General features: G+C 41.6%; 1 protein-coding gene across 1 annotated transcript in view; it reads left to right on the top strand.

Annotated features, from left to right (window-relative positions):
* LOC109312160 (protein SOGA1-like) overlaps positions 1–24,945 on the top strand; it is a 67,896-nt gene extending 42,951 nt beyond the window's left edge. The window contains 7 exon segments of the mRNA XM_019538204.1: positions 9,347–9,366; positions 13,651–13,721; positions 13,723–13,900; positions 17,013–17,342; positions 17,662–17,741; positions 19,137–20,508; positions 24,257–24,945. Coding sequence (XP_019393749.1) covers positions 9,347–9,366; positions 13,651–13,721; positions 13,723–13,900; positions 17,013–17,342; positions 17,662–17,741; positions 19,137–20,508; positions 24,257–24,430 — 2,225 coding nt within the window. The 3' untranslated portion in view covers positions 24,431–24,945.
* The last annotated feature ends 226 nt before the right edge of the window (positions 24,946–25,171 follow it).

The following is a 25,171-nucleotide window of genomic DNA, read 5'->3' as shown; positions in this document are numbered from 1 at the left end:
CAGTTGTAAACTAGTCCCCAGTCAGTCACATTCTTGGTACAGTTCAAGTTGTTATGTGTGTTCCCATCCTAAGTTATTGAGAGGGCTGTAGATTCTCTGGAAATGTGCACCAGGGAAGGATATAGTTGCATGGGCCATTCAGGTTCTTTGTCCCAAGAGAATATTTCATCAAGGGTTGCTTTTTCTGGAGATGCTCGTCTGCTCTACCCCCAGTTGAGGAAAATATAGTTTTCATACGGACAATCCCTTAGGACTTGGAATATTTTATTTTTAATTTTGGCCTAGGAATATCATTGTAAATGGGTCCCCTTGCCTTTTCTCTGTTAACTTTCTGAGAAACATTTTTTCTCATGTTTGCAGTTATGAAAACCTATCCAGGCTGAACCTTGTGCAAAAGGAATTTAGCACAAAGGGCTTTCTTTTTGTTTTAAATTTCATATCTTGCTTTAGGGGAAATCAGTTTGTCTGTTTGAAGTATTACTGACTTAATCCCATAAACAAATTCAAATTCAAACTTGAATCAGTCTCTGAAATTGTAAGTAACTGGACTATTGTAACTTACGGCTACCTACATCTCTTATTTAACAAGGATGTCAGACAGGTATAGAGGGCCTGATTCTAAACTCTTCTTAGATGTCATTGGTGTGAAAGCAAAATCTAGTTTAGGAAATCATTACCTTAACTATGAATTTTCTTGATTCGTGTATATTTTATGGTCCTGTAAAGTTTTATATCACAGTACTCTACAGTGCTATATAACTTAGTAAACAATGTGCTAGGGTTTCTATACTATTATTATGCTTACAAAAACCCCCAGTGTATTAATGTCCTTACTACTAAAGTTAAGTTCACACAGCTCCATTGAATATGCTTCAGAAGTGATTTGGAAATTATTTGCTCCTTTAGAATTCAGGAATAGTGAGAGATCTAATGATACCTTGAAATCGCAAACCACTGAATCAAGGGATGGGAATATTCTCCATATCCAGAGAATTTATGGCTCCATAAATTTCTCTTGATGCTTTCCCTGGCTTGCCAGTATTATGCCAATTTTGTTTTGAACTGAGGTCATTTAATGCTCTAACTCATTTAGGGACTAGGGAACAAATGTATGTTCAGATTCTGTGGATTTCTGTAAAGTACTGCTTTATGCCAGCTAAGGACCTGGCCCATAGAACTGAATATCATCAACATAACGTATGGTAATCCAAATCATCTAACAATCTTTCCAGAGGCCGTGTGTGTGTGTGTGTGTAACAAAGGGGATGATGAGGTGGAACTCTGAAGGACTTTGCACATAGAAGTCTTTAGGAAGAACAAACGGATGTCTGTTTTATGTTTCTGCCCCCCTCCCCCCAGGAAGGATGAGTGGTACACTGATCTTGTATACTCCATGTGTCAGCAGATAAGTTTATAGCCCCTCTCCCCTCCACCCCATTACTTACTTCACTATCAAAGCTAATGTCCAACCAAAGAAGTGCAGTCTCCATGTCATGCCCAAGTCTAACTCTAGATTGGAGGGAGACCAAGAAGCTAGAAGAATCTAGATTAGCTAAGTCATCAGCTTCTCAGTCATTGATGCTGAAAAAGAAAATGAAAAAAAATGTGGAACTGCTGTAATACCATGAGCACAGTGCTAGACACTGCCCATGTCTACACATGCATTTACTATGCAGTAACTTACTGCTCAGTAAGCAGTTTTTTTGCTGGCATCTAAACATGCAGGCATTACAGTGTAGTAAAGTCCCAAGTCAGTCCAAACACACAGGGTTACTGCTCAGTAAGGTGTCTACATGTGCCTTACTTTGCAGTAACTGCTGAGGCCCAAGTCAGTGTAAGTTGCCCTAGTTACTGCACAGTACAGGCATACACACTGCACAGTAACCTAAGTTACAAAAAACATAAGTTACTGCGCAGTAACTGTGCACATGTAGATGTGCCCACAGTGTCACAGAACCAAGTCAAGCAACAAAAGAAATGTTTATAGGGGAATATAATTAATAGACATTTGGAAGATTGGATCAAATTGGATTATTGGAGGACAGGGCCAAAAGAAAGCTCATGAAGTTTATTAAGGACAAGTGCAATGTCTTGTGCTTAGGAAGAAACAACTCCATGCACTGGTACAGACTGGGGGCTGACTGGCTAAGCAGCAGCTCTACAAAAAGGATCTTGGGGTTACAGTGGACAATAAGATGAATATGAGCCAGCAGTGTGCCCTTGTTGCCAAAAAGGCTAACGGTATACTGGGCTGTGTTAGTAGAAGTGTTTCTAGCAGTGTTCCCCTCTTTTTGGCACTGGTGAGGCCACATCTGGAGTACTGAGTCCAGTTTTGGGTCCCCCAATACAGAAAGGATATGAGACAAATTGGAGAGTCCAGTGGAGGGCAACAAAAGCAGTTAGAGAGCTGGGTAACATGACTTATGAGGAGAGGCTGAGGGACCTGGGCTTATTTAGTTTGGCGAAGAGGATGGAACAATGGTCTCAAGTTGCAGCAAGAAAAGTTTAGGTTAGATATTAGAAAAGTCTTAGATTTCATAGACATTAGCAATGGTTTGAGGTCCCTTCCAACCTTCATTTTCTGTGATTCTACATTGCAACCTTTTTAGGCCATTTTCTAACCTTACACAAATTTCCACCAGAGCAGATTCTGGATATATGTTTCTTTTAATACAACCAGGGCACATCTACACGTGTGGGTTTACTGTGCAGTAACCAAAATTACTGCACAGTACGGGCATGTGTCTACACATGCACGTCCATACTACGCAGTAAATATAGTGACTTATGCCTACTTGAGCATAAATTTGATACCTGTATTATGCAGGCATCAGATTTATGCCTGATTAGTTACTGCACCATAACACATGTGTAGATGCCTTACTGTGAAGTAACATTGTGCGTGTGGATTGACTTGGGACTAACTTCAGTCCCAAGTCAGTCCACATGCAGTGTTAATGCACTTCAATGCCTGTTCTTGTAGACACCGGTCTATTCCTGCTTACTGTGCAGTATTTTACTGTGCAGTAAATTTAAGCTGAAGTCAGTGTACGTGTAGACATGTCCCCAGAGAATCTTAATTAAGTCTGTTTTGGTTTAAGAGTCATATCTTTTAAAACCTTTAAATTATAAACAACCTTAATGTTTCCTAAATTCTTGCTACTAGGTTACTTACATATATGAAAAAGAAGCGGTGCCTTGAAGAAGGATCTTCACGAACAGGGATATTTCTTTCATCTGAAAATATCTGTGCTCCCAGCTCTAGGTTACAGCTATAACAAGATAAGTGTCTGCTGACACATGTCACCAATGCTTCAGAATCAGAACTAGGAGAGAGCAGAAGCCATGATGCAGAAATACACCCAGCAGTTGGAAAATACAAAATTGCCAAAAGCATGACTGTCTGAACATGTGTTACAAAACAAGCTGAACTGTACATGAACTTCAGGAGTTGTTTACACAAATAAGCAGAGCCTTTAAATTTAGCATACTATTTCCTCTAATCACCAGAGAGAGGTATAAGCCTTGTTAGTATGAAGTCAGGAAGAAAGCTAGAGTGCACCTCATACTAACTGAATCAGAGGTGCATAGGCTTTTGTGAGTCACAGTTTACTTCATTAGTTGTTTTGAAAAAACATGCACAGAGCAGGCTATCAAATAGAATTAGTGATATAAATGCAAAAGACAGGGAAAGAGGGAGAAAGAGGGAGAGAGGGTAATGCTGAGAGTCAGAGGGGGCTGGAGAGAACAATAAACCATGAAAACTATAGGGACATAAAAATGAATCCAAGTAATACGATAAGAATCTCCAGTCCCTATTATGACCATATTTAACACAATCCTGTCTATAGATGATTTCTTGCTTCGCAATTTACTATTTATTTTTAAAATTCCATTGTTTAATAATGGCTTCTCTGAAGTCAGCGGGAGAATGTCCAGGGGAGTTGAAGTGTTTTAAAGCAGTTTTTGTACATTTCTGGACTTGATGTCTGCTTAATGTCCATGCATCTGTCATGTAGGGATCACCTCATCTGTCCAATGTAGACAGCAGGGAGGCACTATGTGTAGGTGATGGTGTATATCATGCTGGTAGAGGAGCAGGTGAATGAACCTTGGATGTTAAACGCTGTGTTATTTGTTCCAGTGATGATGTAGTCTGTGCTAATGAGGGGGCACAACTGACATCTAGGTCCACTGAAAGGCTTGCTGCCTTGGTGAGAATAGGAGTTAGATAGTCTGTGGCTGGACAGATGCTGTTTGAGGCTGGGGAGCTGCCTGTAAGCCAGGACAGGTTTTTTCCCCCTATGGCTACCTCAAGATGATCATCATTTTCCAGGAGGTGTTGGAGGTCATCAGTGATGTGTCCATGGTGTTCAAGCTGGGGGCTGTAGGTGACAACCAGGGGGATTCTGTTATTTTTGTCATAGGGCTGGTATTGTACCAGGCTGGAGTAAGATTTGAGTCTTCCTCTATTGATTTCAGTGGCTACAGTTTTGGGATTGTATTGTAAGTGTAAGAATACTTGCTCCAGATCCTTAAGGTTTATATCCTGACCAGGAGCAGGCACTGAAAGGAGGAAACTGTGTGCTGCTACCACTGTCCTTGGTCAAGCCTGGCACTCCATGCAGCTGCTCCCCACAGCTTGAACCTAGAGCAGAACAGGAGCAGCTTTAGGACTCCTCTATGCTACTCTCAGGTCAGCCAGGGGTAGCAGCAGCAATGTCGGTATGGGGGCAGATACCCCTCCCCTTCCGCTTGGTGAGCCTGCTCCATGCCTGGCACCCTGCCGTCTACTGGGGGCTCCAACCAGACTTCATCCCCATTTAACAATGGTCTTTGGGGTGGATTGCCACAACCCCACTTTAGTAAATCCTAGACCTGCCCATGGGTATGACCAGCACACCTCCTGAGCAAGTCTAAATATGTTGTTGAAAAACAAGTCCTGCCCACTCATGCATCTGCACACCAAATTCATCTGGTGAAAACACATAGATGATTATTCTTGATGGTAGCACCTCAGCTCTGGACCCCCTCCCCTCTGCAGCCTGTCAGAACCTGAGCCTGGGCATCTTCAGGAGGCATTGTCAGACTTTTTATATGGGCAGGCTTTGAGCAGGAGGAGTTATGTTTTTGAACACTGTTTGGGGACTTTGTTTATTACACACAGCTCTATTTCGAAGTTTTATCTGTTTTAACCAGTGGTGTGCAACCTTCTTGCCCTACCGGCCAGATGAGTGGCATGGGGCCAGTCCACAAGCTGGATCAGGCCCTGGGGCCCAGTACTACCCCCTTTTTGCCTCATACACTGGCATTGGACCCTGGGAGCTTGATGCTGCCCCCTTCCACACCTATGTGCCAGGATTGGGATCCAAGAGCCTGGTACTCCTCCCTCTTGGCCCCTCTCCACCAGGATTGGGCCCTGGAGCCCAGTGCCACCCAGGCCATCCCTGTGCACAGGGATTGGGCACTCAATCCAGAATGCAGGACTCAGGGCTCCCCATAAGTATGGAAATTTGACAGCAAAGTAGTGGTGTCACCTCTCTTCTGCTGTCAAATTTCTAGAGTTATGGGGAGTCCTGTGGGCCAGATTACATAGTGGCACAGGCCAGATCTGGGTTGATCATCTGTGATATTTTTACAATATATAACACAAACTTATCTTACAAGTATTTTTTTAATGTAAACTGCCCTGAGCCTTTTATGGTGAAGGTGATGTATCAGTCTAATAGCTAAATGCCCACTCCATGCACTGGCAGGTCAACAGTTTACCAAAGAAAATCACTCAAAGCAGGTAGCATGGCAATTTAGACACACCAGGTTTAAGGAACAGGAAAGGCTTCTTGTGTTCTCCTGACAAAGCTCGCCCACATAAAGGTCAGGCATAATATGCCAGCAGGTTTGACCCTGAAACCACACAGGGATAATTTCTGTTGAGTAGGAAACTGTCAGTTTAAAATAGTCACTTTCTAAGCAGAACTGCCCTCTAAAAATAAAAGGTACAGGTCAAATTATGCCATCACTCAGACAAATATGCCAATTTGACTTCAGTGACAGTTGCACATGCTGAGGGCAAGAGTGGCCTAGAAACCAGCTCCTTCTCAACCCAATAAATAGTCTTTCCAATCTTCGAACTCATGGACAGGCTCCACAGCAAGTAGAATACCTTATACAGTTCTCTCTACAGTACCAGGAACACCTGGAGCAATACCTGTTGAAGTTGTCCAAAAGATACCTACTTATTTTGGTGGGCTTTGGATCTGGTCTCCTAGCAAGTAGCATAACGTTCCTCGTAGGCCTGATCCTGAAGCCTTTACTCAGTTTTCATTCCAGCCTTGCTGGTACTGAAATGAATGTGAAGATTGCCTGAGTGACAACATTAATTTAGGCTTTGTCCTAGTCAGTGTTTTATTTCACACTTCAAAACAACGTGCAATAGCATTGAATAAATACATTAACATTAAAGTTAATGTTTAAAGAAGGCACCAGAGTAAAAAGCAGTGAGGTCATATTCTCCCCTCGTTCATCATAATGCAACCTTGTTGAATTCACTGAGGCGATAGTGTTGTAAGACGAGGCTTTTACCTCAACCCAATTAGAGGTACAGGTCTTGTCTAAGTTACCAGGACACAGGGCATGTGTATACACCACGGTGGTATATTTCAGTTTAATTCTCCCTAAATTGAAGTGGTGGGTCTTTAAAAACACTGCTTCAATTTAGGGCAAAGCAAATGTCCATGGTGTGGACACAAGGGACAGGCCAGACCCTCACCTGCCTCTCCAGGGGAGGAGTATGTGTGGCTGGTGCTTCCTTCCACGGCAGCAGCAGCACCCCCCCAGGCAGCACCTGGCCCAAGCGGACAGGTATAGAGGGAAGCACCGGGCCCCTGCGCAGCTCAGGCAGGCAGGCAGGCTCCAGGGAGAAAAAAAAAATCAGGCTTGCCACTTTTTTGTTGTTTTTTTCCTTCAGTGGAGCCTACCTGGATAGGCTGCTGCTAGGCTGCCTGCACGGGCTGCCTGCACGGGCTGCCTGCACAGCCCCTGAGATGCACAGTGCTTCCTTCTGCAGCAAACTAAACCACCTCAGACATGTTTTATTTTGCTGTGTCCCAAAGTCATTTAATGCACATTACGCTGCCAACATGTGCAAACAGCTCACCATTAAAACACATTATGCCACTGACACGTGCAAACAGCTGCAACAGGGCATTAAGTCATTTTAAAGGCCAATTTTGTGGCATGTAAAAATGGCCCTTGATGTCAGCTGGGCTGTCTGGGTATAACGTAGGGCAGAGAGAAGTTCTGAGGTTTTACAAAAGAAGGCGTTTTGAATGAATGGGCCAATGATTTTCTTTGGGAATATTCTGTCATGTAATCAGGCATCTTTGTTTGTTTCCTAAGTGGCTTTTGAAATGTTTATAAACATCCCAAGTCCCACTGGGTATCTCACACTGGAAAAGAAAAAGTACTCAAGTAATGTATTCAATAGGGCTTACGCTCAGACCATATAAGGAAAAAATGTGTTTTCCCTGCAACATGCTTAAATGTTTACTATAAATGCACCCTGAGCTAAAACCCTTCTGCTGTACATGAACTCTAGCATGGACACATTTTATTGTTCCTTACAGAAGATGGGAAGGGGAAGAAGAGCAAAGCCAAGTAAACAAAGCAGCTGCTGGAGGCACACATTACATTCTCAATCCTGCTAGCAACTTCTGTAATCAGTTGATCAATGTCTGTCCATACATGGGTTCCACTCCAGGCATTTTACTCATGCATTTCAGGGTAGAATTTAGCCATTGGTCTGTCAGTCAGCTTGAATGGAAACTAACTGTGTCCTTCTGGAGTCTTTCCCCATAACTTGAATCCTCCGACAGCAACCAGTTGCAGTTTTAATTCATAAATACACCTGAGCACACAAATAACCTCCATCTACAATTGCAAGTGGGGACAAGAAGGGGCATGGCCCCATACCCATGCCACTGTTGCTGATGTGCACATATCCACTGTGTGCACCAGGGGGAGTCTGTGAAGCAAACAGGACCCTGGGAGAGAGCTTAGATCTGCACTGTAAGAAGTTTAGGCCTGTCTGTACTGAGTGTACATGGAATTTGTAACCTGTCACAAAGCGTTAACAAAAAAATCCACCTGGATATGCAAAGAAAAACATTTGACACCACAGGCCGTACTTTCAATCCTGACTGAGGCCCTGTCGAGAAGGGAGGTGCAGGGAGTTGGATGCAGTGCCCTGATCTCCGCTGCCTGGTCCTGGTGTGCATCAAAGCTGCAGCAGGCAGCTCAAATTGGTTATGCTGTCAAACGGTCCTTCACTGACCTTGCATCTGTGGCAGAAATCAAGTCCATCAGTCTGTTCCCAGTCCTTGATATGCCTGCTTATATCAGGGTTTTTAGGCATGGCAGGAACAAGAGATGTCCACATTTTTACCAGAACACCCCTGGGCAGGGAGAATTTCTGTGGGCTATATACCTGGCCAATTTAAATCCACTTTGCTCTGTTGAGCGGTGTTAAGTGGATTTAATAGACTGAAGAATCAGTATCCCATATCCTTATGAAATAGCAGAAGTGTTTGTATATATCCTGAACAAGGCATTTGTCATCATTCCCAAAATACACATCAAATAAGATTACACAATGGCTAGTGATGCTTTACTTCACTACTGCCAATATATATTTGAATACAGAAAAGAGTTTAATGTAGGGGAGGGCAGGAGTTTCAGACAAGCTGTGAGCCATCATCAAAGGTTGCCTCAGTAAACAAAGCCCTTTCCTTTTCAGTGTGGGGATCAAGCTGTACAACTTCAAAAGAATGTCAAACGCAGCCTGAAAACTGGGTGTAGGATGGATAAAAGAATCCTTCTTTAAAACAGAGAGTTAGCTTCAACTAATAAAAGAAATCTAAAAATGTCCATTGTCATAGCTTTTTACTAACACTGTCTGCCTTGGCAAGCTTTAAATACTGGGCTGTGCCATAAAACCTAAATACGTCCTGGACTTGAAGTTGTTTACACAAAATATGAGCAGAGATAAAGTTACAGAGCTGGGGGTTGGAAGCGATGGCTTTAAAGCCATCCTCCGGGTACTGACGTCACGTAGAAACCAGCTGCTGGATTGATGCTAAACGGAACTGTTTTTCAGTTTGTGAAAGTTGTGGAGTTAATCAAAGAGAGTTGCAAAAGCTGCCCCAGATAAAGTGTTTTCATCTCTGCCCTGGTTTTCTTGTTTCTTTTAAAGATCGAGATTTGCAGAACTGGAACTCTTTATCCCAGCTAGCTATGCATTTCACCGCTTTCACTGCTACATTCGAAATGGACTGAAAAACTTCCAAAGGATTTCTTAACTCACAAAAGGTATAGTTTTTGTTGGGTTTTCTTTTGTTTGTTTGTTTTAGGCTCACAGTGTTTCTTGAAGACTTTTGGCAGAACTTGTAAGATGGAAAATAAGGGTAATGAATGTTACAAGAATGATAAACAGTTTGATCAGAGAGTTATTTAAACATCTGCCTAATGTTTATATTTGTATGTAGGTCAGTAATCACCCAAGTATGTAATAATTTTTTACCCTCCAGGAACTGCTGCTCATTGGTTCAGGCAGATTTTCAAACTGTACCTGATTTGTTAACAAAAGAGGTGACAACCTGTTTTTGTAAACTTGCTATTTCCTTTGTTTTTTAAACCATATATTGAAGCTTGATGTCTTCACAAGTTAAAAGTGTGTACTATCTTCAATGCCTGTTCCTTCTTTAAAGAAAATAAAAATATATCTATTCATGCATTATCCATCCAAAAGCTTGCATTGTATCCAGGGTTGTTGGTTGTAGTTGTGTCTGCTCTCATCCGCCTTGCATCTTATCCATACTTGTGCATTAATCACTCGCTTGTAAACCAGAGGAAGATTTGTATGTCTGAATAGCTGGGCATATGCACTCTAGCTTGTCTCCGTGGAAAAATAATACCTTCTCTTTTGATGTCACAGCAGCTTATTTTTAGCAGTTGCCATACTTCTGATAGAGATTTATTTCATACTATTTTTCATTTTTGATATATGCACAGAGGAGGGTAAAATGAGTAACATTAGAGACTAGGGATAGCCTCAAATGTTTTTTCTTTCCTTGGGAGAGGGGAGGGATCCAGTGAAAGTAGAAGGGAAATGTAGTTGATGTAGACAAAATTGATTAGATGTTTAAAGTCAATTTCTGTAATGAGCCTCTAACCTTGTCTAGGACATGTGGAAAGCGCCAATACCACAAGAGAACACATGCTGTGCCAATCCACATGGCAAACTAAAATTTGGGTGCCTTTAGATTATAGGAATTATACAGAGGAAAAAAGATATAAAAAAGAGGAGCACTGGTTTTCCATGTGTTTGTGCTGCTGCTCAAGCCTTGTGGAATGCCTGTCGCAACAGGCAAGTGCTTTATACAGGCTGTGGTTATATTAGCAGTACCAGAAATTGTGATTCTTGGTTCTCAGGGAGAAAAGAGTTAAAAGATAAGAATCAAAGGCCTTTGAGGAACTTAATCACCATAGCACCAGCAGCAGCAGTAACAGCAAAATTATATGGTGATCCAGTCATTCAAGAAAATTGTGCATATTTGCACTTGATAGGGAAATTTTAACAGTACAAACTGCAATGTGAGGAAGAAAAGGAAGGCAGAATGAGAAAAACTGGCCCCCTCTACACATTACATGTACCAAGCAATTTACCAGCTAATTGTACAATGAATTTAGGCTGGCTACAAGTGCAGATTAGCTATCACACCATATAAAGATCCACCCAGAGCTGGAACATGTGTAATACATTTCAAGCTGCTTTTTCTATCCAGCTTTAATTTGCATGTGTAGCAGGGTCTAAAGAAGCATTTTTGAGGGCAGCTGTAGAGCTACAAGTAAATAGTGGTAACTACCCTTTTTCAGATCTTGCTTATATACTGATGGTCTCTGGTCTATTTGTATAAAGGACCACTTCTATGAGGCAGATAGTAAATTTTGAAGATGGATGTGAACAAAGGAGTGATCAGGAATGACACTAAAAAAGCATCGTGGGACTTTTGATATGCATCCAGGAAAGGAGGGCATTCTATAAATATTAAAATGAAGCATATGGCTTTCACGTTTTTTCCAGTAATATTTATTCATTGATTCTGATTGAATTGCAGTAATTATCACTGATTGTCAAAGGTAGTTTTGCAAACAGTAAGGTGAATGTATCCCTGTCTCTAGCTTCTGCCTTTGCATGGTTCTTTGCTATAAACATTTGAAGGAGGAATTAAGTGAGGAAATAGAGAGATTATTTTGCTTAATTCCTCTAATTTCACTTGGGTGGGGCTTAGAAGGTCTATAAAAAAAGAAAACAGCAAAAAAGGGCATTAGCAGTGTGCCAAATTAAGAACTGCAACCTTTCCTCTAGTGAAGTGTAAAAACACCAAAAGGGCTGAACAACAAGATTTCTCAGTTACAACAGCTCTTCTGGGCAGTGCAGTGTTGTTTTTGATCAACATTTATTGCAGTCCTGAATTGGCCCTGGAGAAAAGCAGGCTCTATACTCAAGCTTGCTTGCATATGAAGCTGTGAACTTGGGCAAAGCAGCAAACTCAAACTGGACTTTATGTTGAGAATGCTGCATTGTCCTTGAGCAGCTCTGTTAGTTGTACAGATCTTCATTTTTTAAGATGACTTAAATGTTTCTAGGCAGGTGAAATCCTCCACATCCAGGATCTTGCTGGATATGAAGCCTGTTTTGGAAGTGGTTCAGGTAGAGCTGAAAAGAGGAAAAGAAAAGAGGAAACTGGTTGCTTTTACAATTTTCCAGTGACACATCTGAGTGGGACTTTGAAAGAGCTAAGCTCATACATTGCATTGGATAGGCAAAGAATTCCATTACATCGCTGTGATCTTGAAAAACAGTGACAGGGAGGTTCAGTGTTCACTGAGATACTGCCTTCTAAAGCCCCAGCATCCCTTGAGGGATCTTCACTAGTGTCTGTGTAATGTGTTGTGGCAGGACTTCATCTGATTCAGAGACACCATTAACATATTGGACTTCAGCTCACTTGTAAATGAAAGAAGCTCATTAGCTAAGTATTTGGCATAAGCTTAGTATTTGGCTGGAATAAAACAGATGCTGATACTCAATGATCACATAGTAGCCACAGCTGAACCAACATACTTTGCCCAATAGAAGGTGCTTTGGTCAAAGGTTTGCATGTGACTCAAAAGGGAATTGCAGAGGTTTATAGAGGTGAGTAATCACCATATCAAAGAAAACATGTCCAATAAAATGAATAATTGTTGTGACCTGAGAAGTAACATAGTCTCAGCCTCTCTTCATTGACTAATACAATTTGTAAGTATATTGTGAAGTGACACAGGTATTTCTGTTTACCTAGGGAACATAGCAGTCTGTTCTAAAAACCAAATCCTAAAAACCTACACATCAATATATAGCAGACTTTATGCCATGCAAGGGAACTAAACTCCTGCTTCTAAGAATGAATTATAATGTCACTTACATGGGTATAGCAGTAAATTTGCTGATGTGAATGAAATAACTGCTGTATAATTTGTGAAAGTAATAGGAGTATCATGCCCATGAAAGCTTCAGGAAAAAAAGCTTTGCTGTACACACAAACCATAATACAAGAGTGCTGTTTAGTACATTTTCATCCAAAGTTTTTATAAGGTTTTGAGCACCATAACTTACATTTGTTAAACATGGGGAAATTGAAATGCAGAGAGGTTAAATGATTTGCTCAAAGTCTCATACTACATTTGTGTCAGAGGTGAGGATAAAACCTAGTTCCCTTGTCTCTGAAACCCATGGCTTGGGAATATATACTCTAATTTAATTACATTTGAAAAACCAAAATGCATGATGAGTTTATGCATGAAAGTGGTTTTACCTAACAGAGAACACTCCAATCTTACATACACATAAATATGAAGATGTGTGAGTGAAATTTTGAGATTTTTATCTGTAAGTTCATTTCTTTTTATATAATTATATACATAATGATGTGTATAATAGAGAAACACACAATCCTGTGTTATATAGATACACACACATACTATACACTATATACTGTATACAAATATATATACTACTAGGACTTATTTTACATGTGGCAGTATAAAGTCTGCATTATTCTGAGCAAAGCTTGCTATCTTTAGATTTGTAGCTGAGCTGTCTTGTGACAACTATAGACAGCATACTTGGCCACTCTGCCTACAGGACAGATCTTGCAAGATTCCAGGGCATTGCTCTGCAATTCACTCCGAGAGAAATTAAAGGTGCACAGCAGCTTGCAACAGGCTCTCACTACCTTGTAATATCAAGTGCTAATATAGCACCATTGCTTTATTTCAGTAAGTTTGAATATAACCCATTTGTGTACATTTCCTTTGTTCTTATGCTGGATAGCTTAAGTGTGCAGAGTAACAGACTCAGTGTGATATCTGATATCACATTTGGGAGAGTTTGAGCTCTTTTTCTTTCTGTTGCCAAGTTCTTCCATGTATCTGTACTATAGTATGTGTTTATAATTACAACTCTGGTGCTGTCTCCTGCAAACCAGTTTCAGCACAACTGGAATTCATTGCCTCTCTGTTCTATTTGCTTTATTTCTTTCCTTGAAGCTAGAATCAAAGGCATATAGGACTTCTTCTGATAAGCTTGCTCCTAACTTCCAAGAAATATTAAGGAAAGAAAGAGGAGCAGAAACATCTTTTAGCTGATCCTCAGACTGCAGCAATGGACCTACGTAAACAATTGGAGAATACTGAGAGAAACTGGAATAAAGAGAAGATGGAACTGCTGGAGAGATTTGACAATGAAAGAAAGGAATGGGAATGCCAGTGGAAGGTCATGCAGATGAAGATAGAAGAGGTACTTACACTTATTGAGTGTTTACAGCCTGGTTAACATTTACATTATTGTGAAGTTTTTTTTGATTTTTCTCCTTGAATCATTAGCCTGTACATTGTTTGCTACTATGCACTTGTAGAGACTGAAGGTCAGCTACATAGTCTGGGCTGACTCAGCATTTGAGAAATTGCTTATTTTATACCCAAAGGCACAAAGGAAGGACTAGAGTGTCACTTCGAAGCATTGATCCCCCATCAAATTTGCCATGATATTGCTGGCAGTATATAATCTTGCCAGACAATCTGGGCACAAGCTGCAGTGTGCATTAAATGAGTGAGTTTTTAAAAAGTCAGGATACTTCTTCAGACAGATCTGTTTGAGGCTTAGTTGTGTGCACAGTTATTAACAGAATTCCAGTATGCACATTGTAACTTATAAATCTCCAGCTGTAAAGAACTGCATGCACCATGCCCACTGGAATAAACTCGGTGCTACTTTATTCCTTAACATCAACAGAAATGCCATGCATCGAGCAGTAAGTGGCACAGGATATGAGAGATTAATTCAGGCATGGACTTGCTATATTTACGAATGACATTTAGTAAAAAATGTCTATAATCAACAACATGCCAAAACCTAAACACAAATAGTATTAATACCCAGTAGCAAATGCTAAGCCTTTGTCACATCTACAGTGCTTCCTTCCTGAGACCTTTTTTTGTAATTATTTATTGTTCTTTTAAATCACAGCAGTCCTCGCAACAAAATCCTCCACCCACTTGTTAATGCACAGGTTAAGCTGCCTGGTGGCAATTTACCCAATGCATCTTCCACATTTTGTATTCTAATATGCACATGAAAATAATTTCTGCCAACACCATCTTGTAGCTGATCTATGTAGGAAAGAGACTTCTCACATGACAGGGAAATAATGAATGGAAAAAGAAAATAAAGCCAAATAAATCATAGCCATATCCATGATGTTTGTTTTTATGTATTTCCCCTTTAGCTTCTATTAGGTTTGAGAATGATATTCACCTCAACTTTCTGTTTGTATGTTGTGAAGTTGCTGGGCTTTGTTTAAGCAATCGCTTCATTTCACCAGAATGAGTGATATTCACTCGAAGATATTCCCAGCAGCAGGGATATGGAATTTGAAAGCATGGACAAGGCAAAACCAGAAGTGGGCACCCTTCAGTCAGTCAGCAGCCCCTACTGATCACCTCCTACTAATATCACAACTGTACTCCACTTAATAACCACCAAGTAACTGCTCAGTTGTCTTGCGTCTTCTTTTCCAGTCACCTCCTAATACTCACAGCTTTTTACTCTTTCCTTCCTGTAACCTTTTTGGCCTTTGTTCTTCTTATATCTTTGTCACTCTGGCTTGCCAGCAAATCAACTCCTTCCCTACACAAAACACCAAAATGTTGTGTTTTATATTATTCTACTTTAAAATAGTAGAATAAATCCATTTCTAAGCACATGGAGGAGGAGAAGATGATTAGGGTAGTAATCAATGGCTCAATGTCTAGTTGGCAGCTGGTATCAAGTGGAGAGCCCCAGGGGTCAATCCTGGGGACAGTTTTGTTCAATATCTTAATATCTTTATTAACCATCTCGAAGATGGGATGGTTTGCATCCTCAGCAAGTTCTCAGATGACACCAAGCTTGGTGGGTGTGTAGTAGATATGCTGGAGAGTAGGGCTAGGATTCAGAGTGACCTAGACAAATTGGAGGATTGGGCCAAATAAATCTCATGAGGTTTAATAAGGCCAAGTGCAAAGTCCTGCACTTCAGACAGAAGAATCCCATGCACTGACTGCTGCAGCCTGGGGACTGATTGGTTTCGCAGCAGGTCTGCAGAAAAGGACCTGGGGGGTTATAGTAGATAATAAGCTTGATATGAGTCAGCAGTGTGCTCGTTGCCAAGAGGCTAACAGCATACTGGGCTGTATTAGTAGGAACGTTGCCAGCACATTAAGGGAAGTAAGTTTTTTACTCTATTCTGTACTGGTGAGGCCACATCAGGTTTACAGTGTCCCGTTTTGGGCCCCCTGCCATAGAAAGGATGTGGACAAATTGGAAAGAGTCCAGAGGAGGGCAACAAAAATAGTGAGAAGGCTGGGGGACATGACTTATGAGAACAGACTGCAGGAACTGGGCGTATTTAGTTTAGAGAAGAGAAGACTGAGGGGGGATTTAATATCAGTCTTGAACTACCTGAAGAGGGTTCAAAAGAGGACGAAGCTAGACTGCTCTCAGTGGTAGCAGATAACAGAACAAGGAGCAACAGTCTTAAGTTGCAGCAAAGGAAGTTTAGGTTAGATATGAGGAAGAATGTTTTCAATATAAGGGCAGTAAAACATAGGAAGTGGTTGCCCAGAGAAGTGGTGGAATCTCCATCCTTGGAGGTTTTCAAGACATGGTTAGACAAAGCTTTGGCTGGGATGATCTAGTTGGGGATGGTCCTGTTTTGAGCCGGGGGTTGGACGAGATGACCTCCTGAGGTCCCTTCCAACCCTAATTTTCTATGATTTTATGGTAAAAAAGTTTCATGGGTATTTTATGTATCCATTGACATTTATGCTGTCATACACTTGCATGTGGTGTGTATATTGTGTGCATGTAAATCTCAGAGCACATTTATTTATATTTAGTTGAACCACCAAAAGTGAAATGACCTGTGGGTAATTTATATGACCATAAACTTATGAACCTACCACTAGCATTCCTGAACCTTGTTTTTATTTCAACAGAATTTGCTGTAGTACATTGATTTTCCCTGGAGGACTGCCATCAAGTGCTGACCCAGCCCACAAGTGTTTTATTTGTAAGATCAGCAGGCACACCATCCCATAGCTCAAAGCCAGAGATTCACAACAGAGCAAAAGATTTTGATAACTGTAATCACCCTTCTCCACATCTGCAATAATAGAACAGCCAGTTGGCCATACCACTCAGCATCCGCTACTATGAAATGTAGATGCGTAGTTCACTCCACAATGATTCTACTCAATCACAATGTTTTGAGCTTTGTAACACATGTTAAAACAGAATATAAATGTAGCCCTTCAACATACCAGGTTAAAACACTACTATCACTTAATAGTGGTTTTTATTGTATTTTCAGCTTTACCAGGAGGTAAAACTTAGGAGGGAGAACAATATGAATGCCCATGATAACAAGGCCATTCATAGCAAGATGCTGCAGCTGTCAGTATATTCTCCAGAACAGAATGACACAGCAGAACTGAACCATGAACACAAAGCAAATGACAGGATGGAAGGAGAGAGTTCACTCAGTAAAACAGGAGAAGAGTGGAAAGACACTAGAACCAAGAAGAAAAACAATGCTTTAGTAAGGGACAATCTGACCTTTGAGGACCTTGAGGAATCTGAAGTCTGTCTGAGCCTGAAAACTCCTAAGGATGCCAAGATTTCTACCAGTGATCTCAATGTAGTAAGTACAAACAGTAGTGTGTAGAGGCTGATATCTTTCCCTCCACTTGTACCCATCCAAAGTATATCTATCCCTTGCTTCTAATAGAGGAATAATATTGCAGCTGGGGAAAGCATCGTTTTGTTACTGATGAGTTTAATGACATTTAATAAATGCATAAATCACATGTCCTTTACCACCTGCAGGCATTTCTGTATCTTTCACTCCTACTTTCTTCTGCATAGGACTCTGACTTGTATATCAGGACTGTGTTTGAATAATTCTGGAGGTGTTGTTTAAAAATGTTTATGCTAAAACAACATCATTTGTATTTATAAAGGCTCTTAAAGAACTTGCTAAAGTCAGTGAAGAATTATGCAGCTATCAAGAGGAAATTCGAAAGAAGTCCAACCACAGAAGGTAAACCACATTTGGCTTCTTTAGATCAGTGGAAGGAAAGGAACAAAAAGTCCAACCTTGTTCCATTCAGAGTAAAAAGAATTTTACTATAGAATATACTTCTAGGTCCTAACTTCTCCAATTTCTCTTTATGCAGTATAAAAAATTAAATCAGAACAATGCTTCAGTCTTTTTTCCTTGCAAAAAATCCAGCTTTATCTACACAAAATATAAACTTGAATTGTACTTAGCTTTAACACAGCCTTGCAAGGGAACACAAAGGCATAAATATCCATATCTGCCTCCATCCCCTCCCACACTCCTTGCATTTGGCCATGTTAGGGTTTCATTGCTTTAAACACAAATCTTTGTACAGGTATTGGGGTTACTTCATGGGCAGAGTGCCAGTGGCACACCAGAAGAAACACAAAGGCAGGGAGTAGGAAGAACCATTGCTTTGTGATACTCTGCCCTGTTTCAGACACACAAGTTTTGGAGACTGCTGATCATTTAAGGGGAAAGTAAGCTGCAGCCTGAAAAGAACAGAAGCACAGTATCCCTCCTATGCACTACAAACAGAGGGCCTTTGGCCATGCACTGCTCTTTGCACAGGACTGTACATAATAAACAGAGATAGCCTGTATGTAAAATGCAGAGATTTTGCCTTAGCATGGTGGCCCTCTAAAAAGGATGCTTATCAGGGCACCATGGAAGAATTTTGCTTGAGTTCTTTGGTGATAGTGGGAAACACAGTCTGCCGTGGCATCTTACTTTACCTTCTTCCAAACAACTTATACTTTTTCCATATTAGGTGCCTGTGCCCGTTGTGCCAGGAGCTTGCTCAGGCTCAAGAAGCATGGAGGAGCCCTTTACAGTCTTTCTTCCTGGCATATCCCTATGTGACCTGTGGGACAAAGTGCAATTATTTTAGCATCCATGTCTATTAAGGAAATAGAGTCACAGAATGTGTAGAGTTGGTTAATGCATGAGGAAAATGTGGTTATTTAACAGAACCATGAGGACATGTTTGAATTGCTATAGTGGATTTTAAGAAATTTACACAAGCCAAGGGCTACATCGGGAGCTCTGCTAATTTAGGCAGACTTAGTCAGTCAAAATAAGAGGCCCCATTTTCCTTCCTATGAAAATAAAGCATGAGGAAAGGGGCAGAAGGGCAGGGATACACTGCACAAGCTTCCCTTTGCTGAGCTTCCTCCAGATCCTGTGCTGATTGGGTGGGAAGTCTTTCCTGAGTAAGTTATGTTATAGCAATGACTCCCTTCTCCAAGCTACCAGTCTTACAGTCCTTCCTCTGAGCACCTGTGCAGGGGAAAGTAGGAAGCTCTGCTGAGCTTCCCTGGGGAAATAGCCTCATCACTCATCCCTAAAAATGCTTCTCCTTTTATGCTTCTCCAGAATTAAGTCACTTTCTTTTCTGGGAGAATCTGAAGAAATGCAAAACACAGTAAGTATGCCTGAGAGGAACCATGTGTTCAGCAATGAACCTCAAATGGCTTCACTACCTTTTGAAACAAAGGAACAAAATAACAGGAAGAATCTGATGAGCTCCAACAGGAGTGTGAGCTCCAGTAGTACTCTTACTGGCAGTGGAGGAATAGACTTCATGCCCTGTCAAAGGAAAGAAGCCCCACCTGTCCCTCCACGAAGCACTTCTCGGCATCTGACCAACTCGCTCTCTGTAATTGTACAAGTTTCCGAAGTACCAAAAAAAGATTCAGGCAAAAGAAGTAACGGGAGGCTTCAGGAGTGTAAGAGTGAAAAAAACATTAAGACTTGTGCAAAACAGAATGACACTCCAGGGGCATGTGTGGATGAAGGAAAGTCTGTGAAAGGCCCCACACTGGTGACTGCTTCAGTAGATGTAGCCAATAAAGAGACAGTCTCTGATTGCAATCGACTGATAAGCTTTTGTCACAAGACGTGGGGATGTGATGTGGGCAAGCTTGGAAAAAGCACTAAGAATGGGTCTTCCCCATTGTCAGCCCAGAAAAGCTGTTCAGATAGCAATGTGGTGCCAAGTGAGAAAACACACCAGAGATACCATCCTACACCTCAACATGGTCTGCAGCACAGTAGTGACTTTTATGCTCCTACAACACTGCACAATGACCATGTAGGAAACTCTGGATATACTCTTGATAAGACCCAAAGAAATGAGACATTGGCAGCAAAGATTGATGAGTTTAATAGGACCGTATTTCATACAGATAAATGCAACATTTCTTTTCAGGAAAATACAAAGCTTCAAGCACTATCGTCAGAAAATCAGAAACCTGGTAGCCCACAGTGTGATTCTGTTGTTAACAGAACAGAAACTGTAAATCCAGCTTGTGACTCAAATTCCAGGCTCACCACAGCAAAGGAGAAGGAATCCTTCAATCCCAACAAAACAGCCAAAACAACAGGGCGAGAGAAGCAAATAAATGGACTTCCAAGCAACAGTGGCTATCGACACATGTTTCATGAGCATGACTGGAGGCCAAGTAATTTATCTGGTCGTCCTCGTTCAGCTGACTCAAGGTCAAACTATGGTGTTGTTGAAAAGCTTTTGAAAAACTATGAAAAATCAACAGTGACTTCTCTGTGTGAGACAAAAGCCTGCAAAGATAAGTGGACACAGTCAGATTCTGAGTGTACAGATCGGGGATTAAACCAGTATTTAGAAACACTCCAGACAGAGCAAGGAAAGCAAGAGCTTCAGAAGAATTCATCCAGGCATGTTGGACAGCAGATCAAACAAGGGAAAGAGAGACAGAAATTACCAGAGGTAATATCTTATAAGGCTGACAAAAGTAAATTAACTTAATTTTCAAACAAACCTCAAACATTTGCCAGGGACAGACCAAAATGATATTTGATGTATTTGTGAAAAATAAGACACTTTGGGCTGCTTCCTGATCTTTTTTCACATGGGTAAATCATCAGCAGCTTCACTGAAGTATAAGTAAGACCCCAGTAAAGTCCTGTGTGCTATATTTAGATCATAGAATCATAGAAGTAGGGTCGGAAGGGACCTTGTAGATCTTCAAGTCTGACCCCCTACCCAGGTGGGAGAAAAGACTGGACTCAAATGAGTCCAGCAAGGTAGTCATCAAGCCTCTTCTTAAAGACCCCCAGGGCAGGAGCCAGCACCACTTCCCTTGGAAGTTGGTTCCAGCTCCTAGCCACCCTAACTGTGAAGCAGTTCTTGCGGATGTCTAATCTAAATCTACTCTCTAATAACTTGTGTCCATTGTTCCTTGTCATGCCAGGGGGCGCTAGGGGAAACAGTGTCTCCCCTAAACCCTTCTGGTCCCCCCTAGTGACTTTATAGATAGTCACCAGGTTCCCCCTCAGCCTTCTCTTGTGAAGGCTGAACAGGTTTAGGTCCCGCAGTCTTTCAATGTAGGGTCTGCCCTGTAGCCCCCGGATCAGATCTCTGTGGATGTGTCTACGCATGCAATTAATTTGAAGTAGGCTTACTGCTCAGTAAAAATACTGTGCAGTATGCCTACTGGGGAGCACATCTACACATGCTCCCAATGGAAGTAGCCAGGAGAGGGCTGCTCCTACCCTGCTCTGCTCCCCTACAGCAGCCATGGAGAGCTCTAGGCTCCCCCTGGGTGCTAGCCCAGGGGCTGGCGGGGATCACAGGAACAAAAGACAGCTGTCTCCTGGCCTGTACACATCGGGAGCCCCCAGCTGGGCAGGGAATCCCTGCTCAGCTTGGGGTGGCTAGGAGCTGTTCTACCAGTGGGTGGGGAACCTCTGCCCAGCTGGGGGCTTGCTGCTACCTGCCCCACAGGCAGATCAAGGCAGGGGCTGGGACCTGCCTCTCCCCCACATCTCTTTCCAAACCCCATGCCCTGATTGCCTGATTGGGGCATGGAGCTGGGCAAGAGCTGTGGGATTGGGACCTGGCCCAGACCAGGGCAGTTCATGACCAGCTTCAGACTGTGCAGGAAAGTCTGTACTTGCAGTCTGGCTGAAACCTGCCCTGAAATGGGACAGTTCCCAGCCAGCTCTGGGCTGCATATACAGACTTCCCTGTGCAGCCTGGGGCTGGTGGAGAACTGTCCCAGTCTGAGGCAGGTCCCAGCTACCTCCAGGCGTGGTGGGGAACTCTCCCCATACAGGGAGCTCCTGGACCCAGCTCCAAATCAGCTTCACAATCTTCTTGCCCCTGAGAGATGCCTGTTGCCAAAGTGAACTCAGAACCTGTCCCAGCCGCAGGCAGCTCCTGGGGGCAGGGAGCAGTCTCCTAGCCTCCACTCTGATCACAGAGCCAGAGCCAGGAGCTGTCTGCTGTTGGGGCAGGGAGACATTATCCCTGCCAGGCTCTGAGCTCAGAGTCCACTCCAGCATCAGGCAGCTCCCAGGGGCAGATTTGCTCCCAGTCAGCCATTTACACGTGTTACTGCACAGTAACTTCTCCACAGTTAATTTGCTACCTGCACTTGCCTGGGCATAGTCATGTAAGATTAGCATGGGTATAACTTACTTCAGAATCTGGTACATTTCTTTCCTTATATGACTAGTACTTGACAAACCTATTCAAAGGGATTTAACATGCTCTGTTGTGGCAAAGCCTGTGAGAGTTAGAACATCATTCTTCAGGGAGATATTTCTCCCTGGGCCATGAATCATATGAAGCTGCCATTGGTAGGAAAGGATTTGGCTTCTTTAAGTTTCAAAATTGGTGAAGCATTTTATCATGCGTTCTTCAAATCTAAATCTTTTCAGCATTGATTCAAAAGAAGGAGAGATGGGAGGGTAGACACATTTTATATCTGGTTATATTTTACAGGCAAAATATAGAATTTTTGTCCTTTTCTCAAATTCTGAAACAAAATAAACGGAAACAAAACAGATGTTTTAAGGAAAAAGTATTTGAAGTTGCAGGTGCTGCCAGTGACTGCTATCTTCTCAGGCAACCTATTTATTAGAACACCACAAAGCATACCTTATGTAGCTTCAAGTACCTCACAAACTACAGCTTAACTCATTTAAAGCTCAGCAACTCTATGGAAGAAAAAACCATAACGGGTGCATCGTCATTTGAGGTACTGCCAACCTCACATGACACGTGTGCACCCCTAATATGCAGCACAACCTAGATTTTTTTTTTCACACTGGGAGATCCCAGTGTCAAAAAAAAAATGCTGCTAAAAACAGGGTGTGGCGTATGCGGCAGCACCGTGCACTGCCAGAAACCCAAGCCTGGCCAGCCAGAGTCATACTCTGGCTGCTGGCCAGGCTCCAAGTGGCTGGCTTGGCACTCTGCTGCCCTGGGAGGCACCCAGGACCTCAGGTAAGGCTTCTGGGGCCACCATGGGTGCTGGCCCCAGCCTCCCCTACCCCATCCAGGTCTCTTGTCCCACTGCCGTTTGTCCCAAACAAAAAGCACATCCTTGCACACACACACTTGTGGGGATGTGCCCAAAGTTCAGGTGGTATAATTCTAAATGGCACAACACTGTTGATACTAGTGGAGCTAAAATTGAATTAAACAGTTGAGAATCTGACTAGAGATTGCTTTCTGTGTGCTTTTGCATCAGTTTTGTCATAGTACATAATCATATTTAGTAGAAGCAACTTTTTTTACCATAGTGACAAAAAGCTGAAACACCTTTTTTCCTTTATCATTTTTTTTAACACTGTGAAAATCTGATGGGAAAATGAATTTTCAGCAGGAAGACCCTAAGCAAAAACATTGAGCCAGATAATGCTTTTTTAAATATTGATTTAAATCTAGAATAATTCTCCTAAGGTAAGAGGCCTGATTCTCCACTGCCTGATTGTTACTTAGCTCGACATCAAATGTCTATAAATGCTAATTACACAGGAAGTATTTCAAATCCATCTTCTCTCACACTGTGAAGAGTTAAATAATTCTACATGGCACATGGTGCATGAACTGAAAACCAGGCCAAATGCTCCAAATTTACAGCAGATTTGCTCCTGAAAAACAGATCTAAATTGCCTTTTCTGTATCTGTGAAGCTCTCAAAGCAGCTATAGCACTGTGTTCCTAATTAGTCATCATTAATAACATATGAAGTACATCAACATGTCACATTAATGGAAACACAATGCTGTTTAATGAAACCTGATTACTGCAAGGAGATTCATCAAAAGATCCCTGAAAGGTATGTGAAATCATGCTTTGGTGTATGGTTGCAGTTTGGGTTACATTGATAGCACGGCATTAAAAAAAGTGTATCCAAAAAATAGAAAGGAAGCTTCAGTGTTAATGAATTCACGGTTTGCATGAGTTAGAAGTTTCTTACATTCATTTTGTCTCAAATTTGTCTCCATATATCTCAGACTGTAACTGATGTGAAAACTCCTATAGATAGAAGTGTTTGTTCTTTTACATCCTATACACCGCTATACATATACATCCTCAATTCCTTTTAACAGACCAAGGCCACCTATTCTGAGATCACCTAGTGTATGTTACATTATTCCTTTACATTCCATGAAATACTTGTATATCATAGCTTGTTAAGGCAAGAAGTTTCATTTGTGTTCTAGATATCTGTGCCAGCTAAATATTCATCTGGAAAAGGCTTCTCTCGGCCAGCTCGACCAGCAAACAGGCGCTTACCTTCTCGATGGGCGTCCAGATCACCATCAGCACCACCTGCTGTGAGAAGGACTGCATACAATTATTCTGTCTCACTTCGGTTAGAGAACTCAGTAGTCTGAACTCAAGGATGAATTAAGTGGTGACATGAAAGCTCCATGCCTCATTATAGCTGTGTGTTTTGTATTTGTTATAGCAACCAGTTCTACACTGTTGTACATTGTCCAAAAGTAACCCTGTCACTTGACTTGACGGACAAAGCATTTGGAATCTTAGATCATCATCACAGTCTTCAGTGTTTTTATTGATGAAATAACTATGACCCCAGTTTTCTTCTGTTTTTCTTCTAGGGCATGATGAATTTCTTTTGAATGACATCCTTCTTGTTTTGCCAATATATTTGAGTTGACACAATGTATAGTGCTGTATATTCTGACTTTTCTGCAAACAGCAGAATGTAAAGCTGTATGCATGATCATGTGTTTGTAGGTGCATGTGTTGGAATAGGAAGTAAACAGGTCTGTATTTAGAAGAGACAGACTATGTGCTAGTGTTGACATTGACATTACAACATATATGCCTATATATACTTTGTGTTTATTTTCAAAGTTTGAAAATATACAGTCCTGACAACACATATTTTGTATATCTTTTACATAGGTTCACAGGCATCGCGTTTGATGTACCAAACTAGATATGCATTTTTGTGACTATAACTGCAAGAAAACGCCTTGTACAATATGTTTCAGAAACAGACTAGCTCAGTGGATTCTTCAGTCAAGCTTGATAACTTTCTTGCTCAGTTTTCTAACCCTTACTACGTTAGGTCAATATAGCTGGAAATAGTTTTTCTGAATTAAAAT

The sequence above is a fragment of the Crocodylus porosus genome, unplaced genomic scaffold, assembly GCF_001723895.1.
Source record: "Crocodylus porosus isolate Cpor-Errol unplaced genomic scaffold, CroPor_comp1, whole genome shotgun sequence".
Classification (NCBI taxonomy): Eukaryota; Metazoa; Chordata; order Crocodylia; family Crocodylidae; genus Crocodylus; species Crocodylus porosus.
The sequence above is the reverse complement of the archived record's forward strand: the minus strand, read 5'-3'. Positions and strand labels throughout refer to the sequence as shown.